At 42.5% G+C, this 20,780-nt stretch overlaps 1 protein-coding gene across 3 annotated transcripts in view; it reads right to left on the reverse strand.

Annotated features, from left to right (window-relative positions):
• Positions 1–1,185: 1,185 nt before the first annotated feature.
• The window catches only part of KANK1 (KN motif and ankyrin repeat domains 1), a 305,894-nt gene continuing 286,299 nt past the window's right edge, over positions 1,186–20,780 (reverse strand). For all 3 annotated transcript variants that reach the window (XM_030193831.1, XM_030193830.1, XM_030193832.1), the window contains exons 8-11: positions 20,480–20,622; positions 19,119–19,319; positions 10,892–10,987; positions 1,186–2,228 (exon numbers count right to left, since the gene is read on the reverse strand). In XM_030193831.1, coding sequence (XP_030049691.1) covers positions 2,166–2,228; positions 10,892–10,987; positions 19,119–19,319; positions 20,480–20,622 — 503 coding nt within the window. In that variant the 3' untranslated portion in view covers positions 1,186–2,165. The remainder of the gene's footprint in view (positions 2,229–10,891; positions 10,988–19,118; positions 19,320–20,479; positions 20,623–20,780) is intronic.

A 20,780-nucleotide genomic window follows, 5' to 3' on the forward strand; every position in this document is an offset into this window, starting at 1 on the left:
CATCTCATTCATGTATGCCATTTTCGCAGTACAAATTCCTATGGAACTCTATTTTTCACTGTCTTGCACTGAGAGGATTAGCCATTTAACCCTACGCGCTGCTACACCTGTTATTTTAAAAGCAAAGGGGAGATTCTTTGAACAATGCTTTGTTGGCACTGCATGTTTCAGGATCCTCGAGAAGCATCTCTCAGTGTGAATGTATGTATGACTCAGAGAGTAGAAGACTGAGGGAACAAATTCCACCAAAAAATTATACACATTATTACATTAAAATCCAGAACATACAAAATCTTAAACACAAAGGCAAAAAGGACATTTTTTCTTTCTTATTCATCAGTATCGTACATACTTTGATTTCTCCCTCTTTCTTTTTATCAGAATGGGTGATCTGATGTAATAGTAAATTAAATGCAGAATTCAGAAGACACATTCATTTGGGAGGGGGTGGACTGTGGGAGTGTAGAGAACAGGAAGAGATAGTTTGATAGGATTAAGTCCTTAGCTGCTATGTTTCACTCTTTGTAAATTACTGTGCTACAGAAGCTGAAATTCCTTCTGTCATATAAATGCACTGGGCTACTTTAATATTTATTTATTTATTTGGAGGTGGGAAAGCTCATTCTTTTGGAATCCCCAATCCAATTTGGCCCATTTTTTAACTCAATTAAGGTTTTCTACTGATTTTTCCTACATGCCAAATTCCATCCAATGCCATTACATTTTTGGAGAGTTATTTCGCCCTCAAACAGACATTCTCAATCCCTTTTATATCATGCTTTCTTACTTCAGCTGGGTTGGAAAGAATAAAAAGAGCACAGGCAGAAGTATTCAGAATAATACAAGAGCACTACCTGCACAGAAGAGGGGCCCTCGGGGGGGGGGGGGGGGGGGTAGCCAGGGTGACAATGAAACAGCTGTAGACTGGAGTTTGGGGAGGAAAGGCCCACAGAGGGTTCTGTGTTGCTTATACACATCTGCACCACCAAGGCATGCTGAACGAAGTATAGTGATTTTTTTTTTTTTAAACATGAGAACACAAAAGTATCACACTGTCATAAGGTTGCTACATGCAGGAATAGGATCACTATGTCCCAAAAATTCAGAACAATTATATGCGCTGCTGGAGCTATGAGTCTGTTTTGGGTTTTTTTTAATTGATAAAGTTAACTAAAAGCACAAAAGTAAAATATCATAAAGAAATTTTATTCCGAAAATATGGCAAGAGGCTAAGGCACTTCGAACACTTAAATACATACATGACTGAAAATGAATGGGAAACATTATTTCATAAATAAGCAGAATGTTGCCTTTCCACTACAAATGAATACATAGCTGGTGCCCCTAATTAAATGCTATGATAAAACTTAGATGATGCAGTGACATACAGTCCCTACACAGTTAATAAAAATATGGTAACAGCATCCATATTCTTCACGTAGTTTGTGCTTTTATTACTCTAGGGAATATAAAATATGGTGAAAATACTGTGACATTTTTAATATAGATACAATTTTCTTTAATATAAAAGTTACACAATATAGCAATCTGAGCTTATTTTTAGTTAGCAATTTTAGGCCTCATAGAGTCTTCGTAGTCCCATTCCCTAAGGTATTCAAGCCATCAGCCCAGACCCAAAGAGCTGAATGTATATGCCTAATGTATGGATGTATTTCTTCAATAACCACAAAAAATGAAAACAAGAAATCAATTTGGAATGAACACTTAGAGAAATGGTTATTGCCAACTATTTAGTGTTTAGAAAATATAAATAACCAGAGAAAGTTTTTAAAAACAATGCTGAGATCATGGTTCCACCCACCTAAGAGAAAACCAGATAGAACTACTCCCACCCCTACACAGCAGCACAGTTTCAACTTGCTCCGAAAGAGAATTTATAAAATTATACAGCGTATACTGCAAATGTGAAACAGTCTGCTTTGGAGGGAAAGATGCCAGTCTGTTCATCAACTTTCTCATGAATAAGCGAGCACAAGAGGGGATCCCAGTTTTGTCAGTCCATCAGCATGGCCACACGGGTTGTCCAAGCAGGCTGCTGAGCTCAGGCACAAGAAGTTTACATTCAGTATCTGTCGCTATGAATTGTAAAAATTAGCAGCTTAAAGATGGCATTTGGATGCACAATGGTCCATGTGCATTATTATTTAATCGAATGTGCCTCTGTGGGTGGGGCTGGGTGGCATTTTCCTTCCCAATCTGGGTGTGCCCTAACAAAAGAAAAAAAAAAAAAAAAGAAAAGAGTTGGTGAAAGGAAGAAACCAACATTTAAATCAAGAGAGGAACGAATAGTTTAGCATATAATCTGGTGCACACCTTGGTTCACTGGTAGGTCAGAAAACTCCTAGTTTAGAATTAAAAAGAAAACAAGAAGTTTCTCCCAGGCAATTATAAAGGCAGTAGGAGAGTAAAGACTTATTCTATTTCAATCCTTCTATTGATGACAAATATTACATAAAGAACAGAGCAAAAATTGCATATATGCAGTAGACATAAACAAATTTCATATTTCCTCCCTCCCCTTCTGACCCCATCAACCCTCAAGTCCAAACCCCAACCTAATCCATAGAACAATAACACACAAAGTCCAAACAACCCCTTCAACCTCCCCCTTCCATATGCAAGAAACCAATGCCTACAAATAAAACACTGGTAAATATTGAATACAAATGGGATACAGGGAAGCAAATCACTAAAACACAGTAATAGGAACACTCTCCCATTTCCCAAGAAGACCAAAGAACAAATATTATGGTTTAATATTCAAACCAGGGGTAAGTAGAGGCACAAACCAAAGGAAATGGAGAGCTGCCTGTGTTCTGATAGACCCTCTCCTTAATACTCACCTCGACGGAACCAAGGAACTAACTCTACCCCTGACCCACCCCACTTACAAAAAAAACAAACAACCCCCCCCCCCCCAAAAAAAAAAATACACAGGAGACCCTACCACTAAGCATCCAAACAACCTAAGGATGACCTTAAAGAGAATTCAAGACGAAATTACGAGCCCTTGGAGAAAGGGATGAAATGTAAAGGTTCCATATAAAAACTTTTTTTTTCCCATTTTGGCAACCCGCCCAAATGAAGTTTTTCCAGCAACATGTAATTGTGAAGTATACTCCACCACCCCCAATAAAAAGAAGCGTCGAGTACTGTCTACACTTCAAAATAGAGTTTTCCCCCAATAAAGCTGCCTTACTTACAAGACGGAGGTGGTCTCTGATCTACATCAGTGGCGTAGCCACAGGTGGGCCGGGGCCCACCCAACAGTAGCACACATATTAGCGGTAGCAGGTGGGGATCCACTTCCCCCTGATGGTAATGAAAACGCTATTCTCCAGGATACCAGCACCTGCGTGTGCTCAGTTTTCAGCACATGCCTGCTGCAGACTGCTAAGGTGGAAAGAAGCGTTTTCCCGCCAGCTGAGATTTTTTTTGGTGGTGGGTGAAGGGGAGAACACTTGGTGCCCACCCACTTCTTGTCTATGCCCACCCAAAATCTGTTGTCTGGCTACGCCCCTGATCTACATAGGGAAAAACTTCATGACTCTCCAACAAGAAGCCCATCACTGTAAATTGAACAGTTGAGTCCAAGAAGCCTTCTAAGAAATGAACTAACAGAAGCCAAAAATTATGTATGACAGGGCAGTCCCAAAAAAGCATGAAAAAAGAATTGTGAGAAATATTACACTTTCAACACAAAGGAATATCAATGACGCCCACATGAAATAGCTGAGTTTGAGAAAAATAAGCCTGATACAATATCCGGAACTGACACTCATGCAAATCGGCTGCGAGGGTCAGTTGTGGGATACAAGAAATCTATTTAGCAAAACCCAAAGAGGCTTGCGATTGGTGTAGGTCTATGGCCCACTTTTGACTGAAGGTGTAATACAGATTTTTGAGGGGAGAATTGTAAAATGGCTTTATGTAATACGGAGACTGACAAATGATCTCTATCCTCCAAACGGAAAAAAAGAACGTAATTTCTCAACATGACTAGCAGCCAAAGCAGTGCCATCCAGAAATGCCACGTAATGTCTTAATTGATGATATACAAAAATATCTTCTACCTGTGTTAAAGCACCTCCTCCCAAAGCCTGCAAGGGTAAAATAGTACCATCTGTGTGTAGTACATGGTCAAGACTTGTAATACCTAGATCTTCCCACTTGTTGAAAGTGACATTATCAATGCATGGGAAAAATCCTGCATTCACTTGAAAAGGCAAGAAAGCAGAGATATGAGAAGGGATCCCTCAATAAGAAGTAAGGACTCACAATAAGGCCCTCAGGAAGGACAGCAAAACACTGCCATGTGCTACCGCTGGAAGCCGCTTTACTGGTGTTGGTAGAAGAAAACTGAAATGCCAGAGGGCAAAAATTTCAGACTATTTGAACTGGAGGATATTCCTCCCTCTCTAAAAACCAATTCCCTAAAAGCTGAGCTAATCAGGCTAGATTATATTTGTAAAGGTCAGGCAGCCCCAACCCCCCAGCTTGCCAGTTTCCCAACAACAACTGAATGGTGATTTTAGGTTTCCTGTCCCTCCAAATAAAACTGGATAAGTGGTGGTGTAGAATGTGGAGATCCTGCTTTAATAGGAGGAGAGGCAGCATCTGAAGAGCCATTTGGGGAACTCTACCATCAGAAAAAGATTAATTCGGCCATGAATTCCCAAGGGCAGGGATTGCCAGCCAGCTAGAGTTGCTATATCCAGTTCAACAAGTGAGTAATATTAAGATGGTATAATTCCGATGGTTTCATTGACAAATTCTCAAGTATTGAAAGGAATGCCGGGCCCATCTCAACGGGAACAGACACACCCAATCCTGTTGCACCCGGTCTGAAGAGGCCAGAGCCAGGGATTTTTGTAGATTTAAATAAAATTCTGAGAAATCACCATATTCTTGAAAAACCATCATCAAAGTTTCCAAAGACTGCTGGAGGTTTGTCAGATGAACTAATAAATCATCCACAAAAGCCAAAATCTTAAAAGCAGAGGGTTGAAAGGGTACCCCTGCAATCTCTGGATTAGCCAAAATGTCTCTAATCAAGGGATCGAGACCAAACCAAAAAGCAGCTGTGATAAAGGGCATCTCTGCTGTGTACTACGTCGGAATGGAAAAGGCTGTGAAAAGATTCCGTCAACCCACATAACTGCATCCGGAACAGAGTACAAAACTTTCACATCAAGAAAAAAAAAAAGCCCGTAATTCCATATGACTGAAGAGTCTGAAAAAGAAAATTCCAATAAACGTGGTCAAGTCTTTTCAGCATCAAAGCTGACCAAAAGTGAAGGAAGTTGACATGACTGGACTACCTCTAAGGAGGCCAAAATAAGCCAAAGATTTTAACAACAGTCCACCCTCTGACAAATCCCACTTGAGCATATTCCACTAGATCCGGTAGAAGTTTAGCTAGATGGTTTGCCAGAATCTTTGCAAATAGCTTGGCTTCAAAATTAAGTAAATATATTGGTCTATATGAATTAGGAAAGCATGGGTCTTTGTCAGGCTTTAAAAGATCTATCATTTGTGCTATTTGAAGGGATTCCAGAAGGAGTTTATGTTTGACCATATATGAAAAGTAATTCAACAATGTATGTGAGATATGTTTATGGAGAATTTTATAAAATTCAGCCTTTAGGCTGTCCAGCCCTGAAGTCTTACAGAGTGCACTCCCTTGAAGAGCCAACGCAAGTCCCCCCTCCGAGAAGGGAGCACTGAAGCTTGATATGAAGAAATAAGAGGGAGTTCAATGTTATCAAGATATATAGAACAATCCAAAGTGTCCCCTTCCAGGGGGGCATGTAGTTGTTCATAAAAGTGTATAAAGATGACATTAACTTCTATATCAGAGGAAATCTTCAACCCTCCACCTACAGCTAATGGCAAAACCCACGAGGAACCTTGATGAGATCGCAGCAAGTGCGCCAATAATTTACTGCTTTTACAACCATGAAGATAAAAGTTGATATTTATAATACATTAAAGATGTAACAGTTCATTGATGCAATAAGGTATTAAGGGCTGCTTGTGAGGCTAGAAGGGCTGTGCGTGCTGCTGGAGACCTCAATGTCCCAAATGTGATCCTATCCTTGATCATCTGCCTTTCCAGGCATAAAATTTCTTTATCTCTCATTTTCTTGTTGTGAACCACATAAGTTATAATTTCCCCCTCGAGCACCGCTTTTGCCAAATCAAAAAAAAAAAAAAAAGGGGGTTGCAACACATAGGCGGCATTATGAGCTGCATACTCAGTCCATTTATTCACCAAAAAGGAATGGAACCCAGGATCCCAATAAAGGCCAACAAGAAAACGCCAGCAACAGGTCCCAGCATCTGAAGGGGCCATATTGTAGCTAGACCCACATCATGGCATGATCGGAGACACTATACGGAACAATCTCCAAAGCCATCAAATGTTTAAAAACTGACTGGGAAACCAAAATATAGTTAATTCGAGATTGGGTGGAATGGGCCTTGAAGAAATGAGTATAGTCCCTATCATTCGTATGGAATAGCCTCCAGGAGTCCACCAAATCCAGAGTATGGCAGAGCAGGGGCAACCTCTTAGAAGGACAAATACGCAAATCTCCTGTCAGGTGAGAGCGATCCACAGCAGTCATAGACCATATGTGACCCCCTCCACATTCCATGAAGGAAGTCTAAGATGACTCATCTACCCCAACCACTGCAAATACAAAGGAATATTATCATTATTATTTGTTACATTTGTACTCCACATTTTCCCACCTATTTGCAGGCTCAATGTGGCTTACATAGTACCATCAAAGGCGTTCGTCAAGTCGGTTAATAACAAATACAATACAAATAGAAGGTTATATAGTGATCGAGTGAGGTAGCTGTGAAGGGTCGAAAGGAATGAAGATGGTATGTTGTCCAGTACGATTATTGGTCATGCTGTGTTGCTTGGTGTAGGGGTTTACGTTGGATTGTTGGGGTAGGCCTTTTTGAAGAGGTGAATCATACTAAAAAAGATGAATAGTGAATCATACCAAAAAAGAAAAGGTACAGAGGAGTAGCGGCCTCCCAGCCCATGACAAGTGAGCAGACATTTGCCCCAGGATCTCCTGCACAAACAACGAAAGAGAAAAAAAATACGAGTTCCCACTGCCCTCCCCTTCCCTAACCGAAGCATACATCGCTTTAGATGTACCTACAATGGAGAGACCCCACCCCTTTTCCACAAAAAGGCCAACAAAGACAGCAAATCCCAGAGCAATTATCTTTTTCATCAGCCATCCAACCCAGACATGCAACCTGTTCAAAAAAGGATCCACCCCATCCCCATGTAAAAGCAAATAGATAAATATTTAAACAAACCAATAAAATTCCAATGAAAAAAAGCTAAGTACCCCGGAGAGTTAAACTGAATAATCGGCAGAGTGACCCCCTCTGAAAGGCTACCAGAACATGTGGGCTAGAGTGCTTTTCAACTTGTTCCCATGGATCAACCTGCCCAAAGTAGAGCACAGCACCCTAGAAAATTGCAGTCTCTCACATAAAGATCCAACAAACAAATAGATCAACAAAGAACAAATATCTCCCAGAAGGGACAAGAAGCCCATAAAAGAGTTAGTTTATTTCTATAAGGCCTTCCAGCAACCAGCCTGCTCTGCAGAAAAAGTACAACCAAAAAATACAGGGAAAGCACAAAGTCCCTCAGCTGGGAGATAAAGAAGAGATGTTCCACATATTACGCAGCTTCAGGAGGTGAATCAAACACAGTGGTAGTGCCATTGTGAAAAGTCTGCAGCTTAGCCAGAAATACCAAAATGAATGTAATCTGAAGTTGAACCAATTTTGAGATTGGGGAAAAGGTCCTTCTAGCCAGTAGTCCTGGAAGCACAGAACCTCAATTCCCTTGAATTGCAACTTAGTACCTCCCTGCAGAGCTCTAAGAATATCTTGTTTGTGTACATAATTTAAAATCTTTAGAATGACAACTTGGGACCCTCATTTGATTGTCTCTGCGGATCTCCAGACGATGTGCCCTCTCTTTCTGAAGAGGGACCAGTGCTCCATGGAGCAGAGGTCCTCATCAGGGAGCTTTTCTGGAAGCCCTACCAGTCGGAGGTTGTTCCATATGGAGCGATTCTCTAGGCCCTCCAATTTGTCTTCTATATTTCGCAATTTGGTCGCATGTTGAAGCGACTGACCTTCCAGTTCTCAGACCACATCTTCCTTCTCGCCAACCCATTGTGTTGTTGAAGTGCTTGTACATCTTTGTTAAGGGTAGTCAATTTGGCTTCCATTTGGTCCAATTTGTCCACCACTTTTTGAAATTGCTTCCCCATTGAGGATTCTAAAGGTGTACTAACCTCTGTTATAATTTCTGCTGCCCACACAGAGCCAGCGGGTGATGAGGGCGGCGCATATGTGTCTGCCATCTTAGGCTCCATGCCACAGCTCTTCTGCTGATCAGTTCTTGCCAGTTTGGAGGTCATCCGTTCGCTGAATTCTCTCAGCATTAGTACGTTCGGGGTAATGAAACAGTAAGAAACTCCTTCATAGTCAAATGCAGAGGGGAACGATACTGTTACAACTGTCAGTTACATAAAGGGGGTGGCTAAAAGTATACACATGGTTTTCACAGCATGGGCACTTTTTAGCTGAAAGGAAAATGATGAGGCAGTGGCCAAAATCAGTGCACAGGCACTAACAGTCTAATGAGCGACAGAAAATGTGGCTTACATAGTACCGTAAAGGCGTTCGCCAAGTCGGTTGATAACAAATACAAGGTTATATTGTGGACAAATGATGTGGGTATGTGTCAGGCTCCATGAGGGTCAAAGGAATGAAGGTTGTAGATTGTCTGGTACGATCATTGGTTATGCTGTGTTGCTGGGTGTGGGGATTTACGTTGGATTGGTGAGGTAAGCCTTTTTGAAGAGATTGGTTTTCAGTGATTTCCTGAAGGTTAGGTGGTTATGGATTCTGTTTTCACAGCTTTTGGGAGTCCATTCCATAGTTGTGCGCTTATGTAGGAGAAGCTGGATGCGTAGGTTGTTTTGTATTTAAGTCCTTTGCAATTTGTAAGGGGTGAGGAGGGTAAAAGAAGTAATAGATTCATATACCTGCTAGTGAAACAGAGAAGCAGGCCAGGTATTTATACTTAAGCAACTTTTAGCTACCACTACTAGACAGCAGCTTACACATTTGACTTGTGATATAGCACATGAAACACATGGATTGACCAAATACATTCTAATGCTGTCTGTCTACATAGTGGGGGTAATTTTATAAGAGGGCGCCCTAGGTGAAAAATCCAAAATGCTGCCTGCCTTTTTCAGTAGCTCAACCCAATTTTCTATAAAAACAGGTTCCCAGAACCAGCCCCAACAGTGCACAAATGGCCTTCACAAAGATTCACACCTGCTCAGAAACAGGGGTAAATGTGTGTGTATTCATGTATTTTAGAAAATCCATGCGTACATCAAAAGTCCACCCCTGCTTTGCCATCTATGCCTACTTAGAACATCTATATGGTTGCCATGTGGAAGTACAAGCAATCGTTCAATGAATGTATACCTCTATGCAATTTTACAAAAGGCCTTTTCTGTGTGTTACAAGCTTTACACCAGAGACTGTCAACCTTCTTCAGTTCACAGAACACTTACATTGTACTACAATTGTCAAAGGTGCACCCCCACACATGGTTCAGCATTTTACCTTCTATCCCAATCCCATCCCTGGTCCAGCATTTCATCTTCTTCCCCCCACCCCACCCCATCATTTACCTTCTTCCCCCTCATCCCATGTGGTCCAGCATTTTACCTTCTTACCTCCACAAATAGTACAGCATTTCACCTTCTTACCACCATCCCCTGCACCCCCAACGCATGGTCCAATATTATACCTTCTCCCTCCCTCCCACAAACAGTCCAGCATTTACCTTCTCTTCCCCCCCCACCACACACAAATAGTCCTGCATCTCTCCCTCCTACCCCTCTCTAGCTGGCGACCAGGCATCTCCCTTTGTCTCTCTTGGCCCCCCTCCCTGTGTACCTTTTAAAAGTTTTCTTGTCTCTAGTGCTTGGCAGCAGCGAAAAGTAATTCATACAGTCTGCTCACACCAACCTTGGAGCCTTCTCTCTGACGCTTCCTGCCTACGCAGAAGCAGGAAGTTACCTCAGAGAGAAGGTTCCGGCGTTGGTGCGAGCAGTCCCGCTAGAGACAAGAAAACTTCTCCTGTGGCACTTAGGTTGAAAAACGCTGCTTTACACAAAGAAAATGTTTTATAAAATTAACCCCATTACAGGGCCACCGAGATAGGAGGGGTGGGGGGGTAAATTTCCCCGGGCCCGGCACCGGGGTCTGTCTCTCTCCTGCTCTTGATGGGATCCGGGAGATCATGTCCCGACAGGAGCAGGAGAGAAAAAACTCCGGCACCAGGCCCCCCCCCCCCCTTAGAGACTGGGGAGAAGCAGACACAAGGCTTTGGGGCCTCTGGTTTGGCTGGCGGGGGTCCCCAAGCCCTGTCAGCAGAAGCCTTCCTCCAGTGCTATTCTCCGCCGCATTGCCTGCCTTGCGGCGGAGAGCTAAGCTGCAAGAAGGCATCTGCTGGGGGCTTGGAGACCACTGACAGCCAAGGTATATGGAGTTGTGGCGTAGGCAGGGAGATGGCCAAATGTGCCCCCCCCCCACTTCGGGCTCTGGCTCCCCCCTCCAATTTTTGTGGTCCGGGAATGCAGCAGTCTGAGGTGGGGGGTGGCAGCAGCGGTCCGGGAGTAGGGCCGGCTCAGTCTCTCGGCGGCCTTGTCCCATTATATTATGTATAAACACAGGTCAAAGTTCTTTCAGTATCTCAATATGTAAACATAATACCCCTTTAAAAAGTACTAACCGGTGACTGAGCTTTAGAAAAATTGACAGCATAGAGCAGAACCGCTATATCCTTATGCCCAGCATCCAGGGCAATGGACAATGCTGTGCTGCCATCCTAGAAACAAACAAAAAAAATACAGTCAACTATATTTGTTCACAGAAATGAGCTACAATGGCCAATAAAGAACATAAGGCCCATCTAGTCTTGCTTATTTCCTTTGTTTACAGTACTATTGTAACATGATATGAGTTTAATTGTCAGAATTAAATATGTAGCAGAATTATTGATTGTGCTGGATCAGATGCAAATATATACCAATATAAAAAAAATATAGCTTTAAAGACTTATTGAGACAGAAGCAGGTCAGCTAACCTGGATTTCATCTCCCACTTCCTCCCCCTTAACAAAAGACTATTCTCAAACAAACTCTGACAAAGACAAAAGGTATTGCTTCAAAGAGATATAAACTTCCTCTCCCCCCTCCCACCTGAAAGGACTGATCAAAAGCCTGGCTGATCAACACAACAAAGATCAAAGACACCAACAGACAGAATGACTGGAGAGGTGTGAACCTACACCTATTAAAGACAAAAGGACTCAGAGTAAAGCATAAACAGAAGGCCAGGTCATTTGCTGGCTACCTCAGACAACAAGACGCCAAAGGCTTACAGCATGTGGTCATGTTCCTCTATGAACTACATTACCCAGTGTACCCTAAGACCATGATCCTTTGCAAATTACCCACAACTCAGTGGACCCTAAGACCATAATGCTTTGCAATTACCCAGGACTCAGTGCAACCAGGAAGCAAATGCTCAGGACATGCGATCATGTTTTTCTGAAAACTAACAGTATAAAAGCAGGAGCTGCTCCCTCAGAAACAGACTCTCTTTTCTCCCACCACTGGCTGCTGCAAGAATTCCTGAACTGTGACCTCTGCCTCATGTCCTGTAACAAAAATTATGATTTATGATTTAAACCTGTTATCTTGTTTAAGCAAATTTCTCCTGTAACCAAGATCCTTTAAAACTACCTCTCGCTTGTAACATGATTACATTACCTGTATTGTAAATAAACCCCTTTTGAAGCTAAATATATGGTCTTTTCATTTCTGAGCACATGTTTTTAAATCTTGCAGTGCAGGTTAATGTAATTCAACAGAGATAATATTTAATTTCCCTTTATTCTTGCAATTGTAAATCTTATTACCTTATAGGTAATTGGTGGAGAATAAAAATCAAAATATATATCTTAAAACTTCTAGATACAGCGCATGTTCTTAAAAACTAGAAATATTACCACATGCTCTGAGTAATTCCCCCTATTCTTAAATATCATATTAGAACTGTAACACTATCACAGACCCTTCTTGATAATTGGTTTTCTGTCTGTATATTATTGAATTTCGTACCTGCACACTTGAAGTATGTTTCCTGAATTCAGAATTCTCTTGAAAAGTTAGAGGATATGATATGCCCTATCATTAAGCTGTAGAAACTCCAAGTGCTTGCTTTCAAAACCTAACACACACATGACCAGGACCGGTGCTAGGTCTTTCCCTCCCCTCCCCCCCCACCATGGCCCAAGCTTCTCCTTTCTCTGTTCTCCTTCTTCCCAACCCCCTCCCCCTATCTAGCCTTCCCCTTGTCCTAGCTGCCCTGCTTTGGAATACTTAGCAGAGCGTTTCTTTCACTGCTGCCACTAGTCAAATGGGTTTGGCACTCTGGCAACGTATGCTCCTCCGAGCCACAGATTAACTACTTCCAGTTTCAGAAAACCGGAAGTAGTTCATTTGTGACTCAGAAGAGTACACGGTGCCAGCGCACCAGACCCATTTGACTAGAGGCAGAGTGACGGCAGTGAAAAAGATGCTCCTGTTGCTCTGCTAAGTATTCCAAAGAGCAGGCCAGCTGCGGAGGGCTAAGGGTCGGCGCAACGGGTAAGCACTGGCAGTTTCTGGTGCCCCCCCGCCGTGTTTACCCTGCTTACTGTGTTGCGCCGGCCCTGCACATGACCCTCCCCCCCCCCCTCTCCAACAGAGCAAATAATTTGTTACAATTTCTGCTGAGAAGCACATTTCTTAGTCGAGAGAAGGATAAAACCAGAGGTGTATTGCATGTTCATCAGCTGTCATGAACAGAACCAATACCTTGTACAACCCTGGAAATATCCACCTGACACTTAAAACTGCTTGCCTGTTTTCCCTTTCTCCCATAATGAAAGCAGTTTAGCTTTCCAAGTGACAATAGACCAAGTGGTTGCCATCACTGTCATTTGTTCTCTTGGACAAAAAGCTGTACCCATCAGGTATAGCATAGTTTTTCAAAATGTATTAGAGGAAAATAAAAGTACTTACTATGTCATCTAATTTTTTTTAGAAAGAGCTATATAAAAATAGTCAAGAAATGTTTGCCCCCCCCTTCAACCTCATTTCATGTCCTCTAGCTCTACCACCTTCCCGTCTCCGGAACAGCTTAATTTGCAGATTAATACCAAAGGTATTAATCCGCAAATGAACCTGTTCCGGAGACGGGAAGAAAAATGTCAGGAAGTATTTTTTCACGGAGAGAGTGATGGATACTTGGAATACCCTCTCACGGGAGGTGATGGAGATGAAAACAGTAACGGAATTAAAAAATGCGTGGTATAAACATAAAGGAATCCTGTTCAGAAGGAATGGATCCTCAGAAGCTTAGCGGAGATTGGGTGGCAGCACCGGTGGTTGTGAGGCGGGGCTAGTACTGGGCAGACTTCTATGGACTGTGCCCTGAAAATGGTAGATACAAATCAAGGTCAGGTATACATATAAATCAGCGCATATGAGTTTATCTTGTTGGGCAGACTGGATGAACCTTACAGGTCTTTTTCTGCCGTCACCTACTATGTTACTATGTTTGTCCATCTTTGGGGCAAAATAACTCTGAAAACTTAACAGAACGGGATGAAACGTGAAATTTGGGAAAACTAGTTAAAAAAAAGAAAGAAAGAAAGAAAGAAAGAAAAAAGTCACATCATGGGCCAAACTGGATTTGGGGTTCCACAGAAATAATCCACCCCCCCCCCCAAAAAAAAGACAAATACATTTCTATGGGAGGAGTTCCATCTTGAAACTTGTACACAGTGAAACACAGCAATTAGGGATATCCTCCTGTCACACTGCCTCTCCTTGTTTTCTACTCTCTCAACCTGCAAACTGTCCCCACCCCTATAACCTAGCTCCCTCCCACAACTGCTTCATCACCCTTCCAATTGCCCCCCCTCCCAATTATATTCCCCTCAAAACTGCCTCAAACTGCCTGTGTGCTGGAGCTCTTTTCAGACTTTGAACAAGTCTGACTTGTTTGGGCATGCACAAGGATTTCCACTCAGAGCAGAAAGTCCTGCCTTTACTCAGTCTGTTCTCTAGTCAAGTAGAAAGGTGAAGCATCCTGACCATGCGAGGGGCAGGAGGGAAGTACTGTAACTGTATCTGCATTTCCTTACCGTTTATGGAGGAACCCCATTTTGGGTAAGCAACTACACTTTCTCTGGAGACAAGAAAGGGAACGTGCAGACCACCTCATGGTGATCCCCAAGCTATAGGTTGCCCTTAGTGGCACTAAGTATCAGTGATCAAGAGAAAGTTGCACATGACAGCTTGTCAGAAAGTGACGTCCTGAGAGGATACTTAGACCAAAATAGAAATGTTTTGTGATGGTACGGACAGAAGACCAGGATGACAATTAGAGAGGTGGCTCTAAGATTGGCTATTTGAGTTGCCAGCTGCAAATCACTCTTACAAGGCTTTCACTTCCAGTGTGCAGCTAGCCCTGTGACACACCCATTGAGAACCACTGATATAACTCATTGAAGGTACAGGAGTAGGACCGCAGAAGACGAGCACAAATAGGAATCGAGGATGGTAGTCCCTGAATGATTTTCTGAAGACCATGTTCATGAGGAACTGGCTAAACTAAAGGTGGACAAAGTGATGGAGCTGGATGGCATACTTGGGCAAGTTCTAGCAGCTCTGCTGTCTGACCTTTAAAATGCTTTAGAGGTGGGATTTTTCCCTCTGCATAAAAGTGGAAGTAAGGAAGAGGCTGGGAACTACAGGCTGGTAATTCTGACATCTGTGGCAAGTAAATGAATGGAAATACTTTAAAAACAGAAAATAGTTAAGTTTTTGGAATCCAATGGATTACAGGACCCGAGGCAACATGGTTTCACTAGAGGCAGGTCTTGTCAGACAAATCTGATTAATGAATCTGATTAATTTCTTTGACTGGGTGATTAGAGAATTGGATCGAGGGAGAGTGCTAGATGTGGTGTATTTAAATTTTAGCAAAGCCTTTGACATGGTTTCGCATAGATGACTAATAAATAAATTGAGTGCCCTCAGTATAGGCCCTAAAGTGACTGGGTTAGGGACTGATTCAGTGGAAGGTGACAGCAGGCAGTGGTAAATGGAGCTCATTCAGAGGAAAAGGATGTTACCAGTGGTGTGCCACATGGTTCAGTTCTATGGCTGGTTCTAATTTCACTGAAGGTTTGCCTATTTGCAGATACCAAAACCTGCAACAGGGCAGACACCCCTGATGGTGTGGATAACATGAGGAAGGACTTAGTGAAGCTAGAGGAATGGTCTGGAATTTGGTAGCTAAGATTTAATGTTAGAAAATGCAGGGTCATGCATTTGGGCTCCAAAAACCTGAGGGAGCGGTACTGTTTAGGGGGTGAAGAACCTTTGTGCATGAAAGAGGAGCCGGACGTGGGTGTGGTCATATATGATGATCTTAAGGTGGCCAAACAGGTAGAAAAGGTGATGGCAAAAGCTAGGAGGATGCTTGGGTGCTTAAGAAGAGGAATGGTCACTAGGAAATAGAAGGTGATGATGCCCCTTTATAGAAGACTCTGGTGAGACCTCATTTAGAATACTGTGAACAAATTCTGAAGAGCACATCTTCAAAAAGATATAAACAGGATGGAGTCGGTCCAGAGGGCGGCAACTAAAATGGTCAATGGCCGTCGTCATAAAGCTTATGGGGACAAACTTAAAGATGTATACTTTGGAAGAAATATTTTCATACACTAAGGAAACTTAGAAGGAAACTTAGAACAATTCGAAACTTCTTTGATTCTGAGAAGTTTAGATTACTGGTTCAGGATCGAACCCTATTTAGATTAGATTATTGTAGCATCATCTACAATGGTTGCTCAAAGACAGAAAACAATTACAATTTATCCAAAATACGGCGGTTCAGCTCACTTTTTTTGGGTGTCAGATTTACATCAGCCACTCCTTTGCTTGTGAGAGTGCACTGGCTTCCGGCTGAGGCCAGGGCTAAGTTTAAACTATTTATAATCACGCTTAAGATTATTTACGTTGTTGCACCATTTTATCTATATAACAAAAGAGAGGGAACGAAGTACAAACTAAAGTCCAAACAAAAAAAACAGCACCACGGGCCTTTAAAAATGGAACACAGTTCTTTAATGAATGAGCCTTGACAAAAAAACCCGACACGGGCTGTGTTTCGGTGACTAGCACCTGCGTCAGGGGTCCCCACGTCTCATGTAGTAAAAGCTACAAAGCACCAAGGCACTTTCACTTTTACTACATGAGACGTGGGGACCCCTGACGCAGGTGCTAGTCACCGAAACACGGCCCGTGTCGGGTCTTTTTGTCAAGGCTCATTCATTAAAGAACTGTGTTCCATTTTTAAAGGCCCGTGGTACCATTTATCTATATCAGCTTGTGCAGCTCTTACAGGGTAATCCTATTAATAACAGGAAAACCCATGATCGTATGCTGCTGAATTTCCCAGCAGTTCGTTCAGTAAGATCTAAGAAATTATTCAATTCTTCCTTCACTACTTAACTGCTTCATTATGGAATTCTCTACCGCTTGAGATGCGTATGCTTAGGAATTATCAAGTATTTCGTAGTACTTTAAAACATTTTTGTTTTATGAATATTTGGGATAATTAAGTGTTTTGTGATTCATACTTATTATTTAGATCATGTTGGTTTTTATTATTGATGACATGCACTTCCTGAGGTTATGTCTCAGTGCTTTTGATTTGTGATCCGCAATGAACTAATATTGGTATTTGCGGACAATAAGCCCTGTATAACATAACATAACATAACATAACATAACATAACATAACATAACATAACATAACATAACATAACATAACATAACATAACATGATAGAGACATTTAAATATCTATGTGGTATAAATGCACAGGAGGCTGAAAGGAAGCTCTAGAACGATGTGGCATAGGATGAAGTGAAAGAGGATAGACTCAGAAGTAACCTGAGGAAATACTTCTTCACAGAACGGGGTGGTGAATTTGTGGAACAGCCTTCTGGTGGAAGTGGTGGTGACGAAAACAGTATTTGAATTCAAGAGAGCTTGGGACAAGTACATAGCATCTTTAAGGGAGTGATAGGGAGAGTAGATGGCATGGATGGGCAGACTGTATAGGCCATTTGGTCTTTATCTGCTTACATTTTTCTCTATCTTGTGTACATTTCCTCCAAAGTTTTGTGCTGTTCTTCACATATTGAGGGCAAATTTCAGTTTCTTATTAGCTTTCTTTGATTTAGCCATATGGTGTTTAACTTGGGACTTACATGACAAGCAAATGAGATGAACAGATTATATTAAGACCTTCATAATTTGCAGTTAACCAAGTATATTAATTTTTCAGAAGCATGGTGGTGAAGCCATGGCATGAGTACCAAAGGCAGAACTCACAACTGAAAACAAATACTCACTTGTGAGCAGTAATACTACATGTCTGTCACTTTACAGTAACTGAACTGAATCTTAATTCCTGCTTGGTTGTTCAAATTCTACAATTAACAGGGTTCCAGAAAAACTGCATTACTTGAATATTTGAATGAGAAATACCATTCTGTTCTCTAGTAGTACTGCCTTGGTTTTTAAGAGGATCAATGATAAACTGTCTCCCAACCAGTACTGTGTCCTCACTCATCTCCCATCACAACATGTACCACAAACTAGCTCTAGCTTTAATGGCAATGTTGATAAATCCTTATATAAATCCTTTATACCCTGATTCAAATTAATTTCACCTTAATTATTTCCTCCTCCCATATTCTTCAATAAATAGTAAACGTGGAGGACCATAATCGAAAGGGGCGTCCAAGAGTTCATGAGGATGTCCTCGCAGGATGTCCCGGCGAAGAGGCGGGGAAACCCATATTATCGAAACAAGATGGGCGTCCATCTTTCGTTTCGATAATACAGTCGGGGGACACCCAAATCGAGAAATTTAGGTCGACCTTAGAGATGGTTGTCCCCGATTTTCGGCGATAATGAAAACCAAAGACGCCCATCTCAGAAATGACCAAATCCAAGCCATTTAGTCGTGGGAGGAGCCAGCATTCGTAGTGCACTGGTCCCCCTGACATACCAGGACACCAACCGGGCACCCTAGGGGGCACAGCAGTGGACTTCAGAAATTGCTCCTAGGTGCATAGCTCCCTTACCTTGGGTGCTGAGCCCCCCAACCTCCCTACCCACAACTGTACAACACTACCATAGCCCTAAGGGGTGAAGGGAGGCACCTACATGTGGGTACAGTGGGTTTCTGGTGGGTTTTGAAGGGCTCACATTTACCAACACAAGTGTAACAGGTGGGGGGGGGGGGGGGGGGATGGGCCTGGGTCCGCCTGCCTGAAGTGCACTGCAGTACCCTCTAAAACTGCTCCAGGGACCTAAATACTGCTGTCAGGGAGCTGAGTATGACATTTGAGGCTGGCAAAAAATATTTTTAAAGTTTTTTTTTTTTTTTAGGGTGGGAGGGAGTTAGTGACCACTGGGGGAATAAGGGGAGGTCATCCCCAATTCCCTCCGTTGGTCATCTGGTCAGTTCGGGCACCTTTTTGAGGGTTGGTCACAAGAAAAAAATGAACCAAGTAAAGTCGCCCAAGTGCTCGTCAGGGAACCCTTTTTTTTCCATTATCGGTCGAGGATGCCATGTGTTAGGCACGCCCCAGTCCCGCTTTCACTATGCTGCCGACACGCCCCTGTGAACTTTGGTCGTCCCTGCGACGGAAAGCAGTTGAGGACGCCCAAAATCGGCTTTCGATTATGCTGATTTGGGTGACCCTGGGAGAAGGACACCCATCTCATGATTTGTGTCGAAAGATGGGCGCCCTTCTCTTTCGAAATTAAGCCTGATAGTATTCCACAGAATAACTCCACAGAACATTTAGTCATGACGTACGTTATCTGAAAGTGCGGCATTACATCCAGGCTGAGCTAGCAGCAGCTTCACTATTTCCACATGTCCATGTTCACTGGCGCACATTAAGGCACTGGAGCCCTCGTCATCTTGGATGTTGACGTCTGCACCACAAGCCAGAAGGGCCCTCACCATGTCTATCCGTCCGTGGCTCACTGCAAGCATGAGTGCCGTCTGACCAGCCTAAAGCAAAACAGAGGCAGAATGAAAGCTCTCATAGATAGATCATGCCAGGCTCATGCACTACTTTCAGGACATTGTTCGACACCACATGCCACTAGAACATTGGCGGTTTACTTCCCTTGCTCTCCAGCAGACACCACATAAGAAACAGTGTCTAGAATATTAATTGTATTGAAACTTCTCATTCCCATAAAGCTGAAGAGAAGCTTAAGAGATTTCTTTCTGTGAAGGAATACTGTACCAAAGGCTTAAGTGGTGGACAAAAAAATAAGTGGAGCTGAAGGAAAAGGCGGATGGGCAGGAGCAACTGCAGAAGAGGGGCTGGATTAAAGAGTAGAGTGACTGTTCTCTGCTCTAGGTTCACCCTCTCCCCTCTTCTTCCCTTCAGGCTGCCTGGAAAGGAGGGGCACAGCATAGCACCTCTGCTGGTCTGGAGTTTAAAAAGAAGTTGTGAAACTGCATTCCAGGCTGTTCCCCTAGAAATTAGCCATACCAAAATGCAAAACACACAGCCGTACCTCTTATCCTGCTCTGCTATTATCAAGTAAGAATTTGGGAACTAGCAATCATGCAGAGGTAAATGACTGTTTGAGATGTTATTATAATGCTCCCGTGTGCAACTTACACTTACAATGCGAGCAGGCTAAGAGGTGCATTTCACATAAATATAAATACAGCTGTCAAACTATAAAGTGTTCATGTCAGAGTGTACAGGCAAATAGTCTTCATTTAACTTCCTGATCATGCATCCAATATGACTTGCAAACCAGAATTTGAAATGCATTGTGTCTGTTGAAGATGACATTTTCCAGTTTGAAACAATTCGAAACTTGTTCCCAAAATGACCAGGAAAAACTAAAGCAGGTCATTTTGACAACTTTGCACATGATTAAAAACATGTGCAATATGAAAACTTTTTTTTTTTTTTTTAAAGACAATGGAATGGATTTATGAAAAAAAGACTTGTTATGGACACAGATCAGATCCAACATTTGCATAAAGAGGGAAACAAACAGCCCATAGAACTTTCAGAGCCCAGGGTCTGGTAGAACGCTCCATCATCAGACCTCATAACAATGTCCGAGTGCCATAAAGGCCACTCTACATGATTTCTACAAAGCGTGCTAATCTGAATGGTACCAGAAGGGGATGGCGCTGACCTGACTGGCTTTAGCGTTCACATCTCCGCAGCTGAAGAGCTCCTCCACAATCTTCATGTCCTTCTCTGCTTCCACAGCTGCCAGGGCGGCCAACATGATGGGGGTATAGCCGGCCTTGTTCTGGTGATTTACGTTGCATGCATCTGTGAAGAAATGAGGTATTCCACTTTTGGCAGGCAGACACTTGAAAAGCAGCAATTGTGCAAATGAACTGAAGGCACAGCTATTAGAACAGCCTATTTAAGACTGCCGGAACTAAGCACATAATGAAAGCAATTCAGATGAAGACTAGAGGGAAAGA

This window comes from Microcaecilia unicolor, chromosome 2, assembly GCF_901765095.1.
Source record: "Microcaecilia unicolor chromosome 2, aMicUni1.1, whole genome shotgun sequence".
NCBI classification, from domain to species: Eukaryota; Metazoa; Chordata; class Amphibia; order Gymnophiona; family Siphonopidae; genus Microcaecilia; species Microcaecilia unicolor.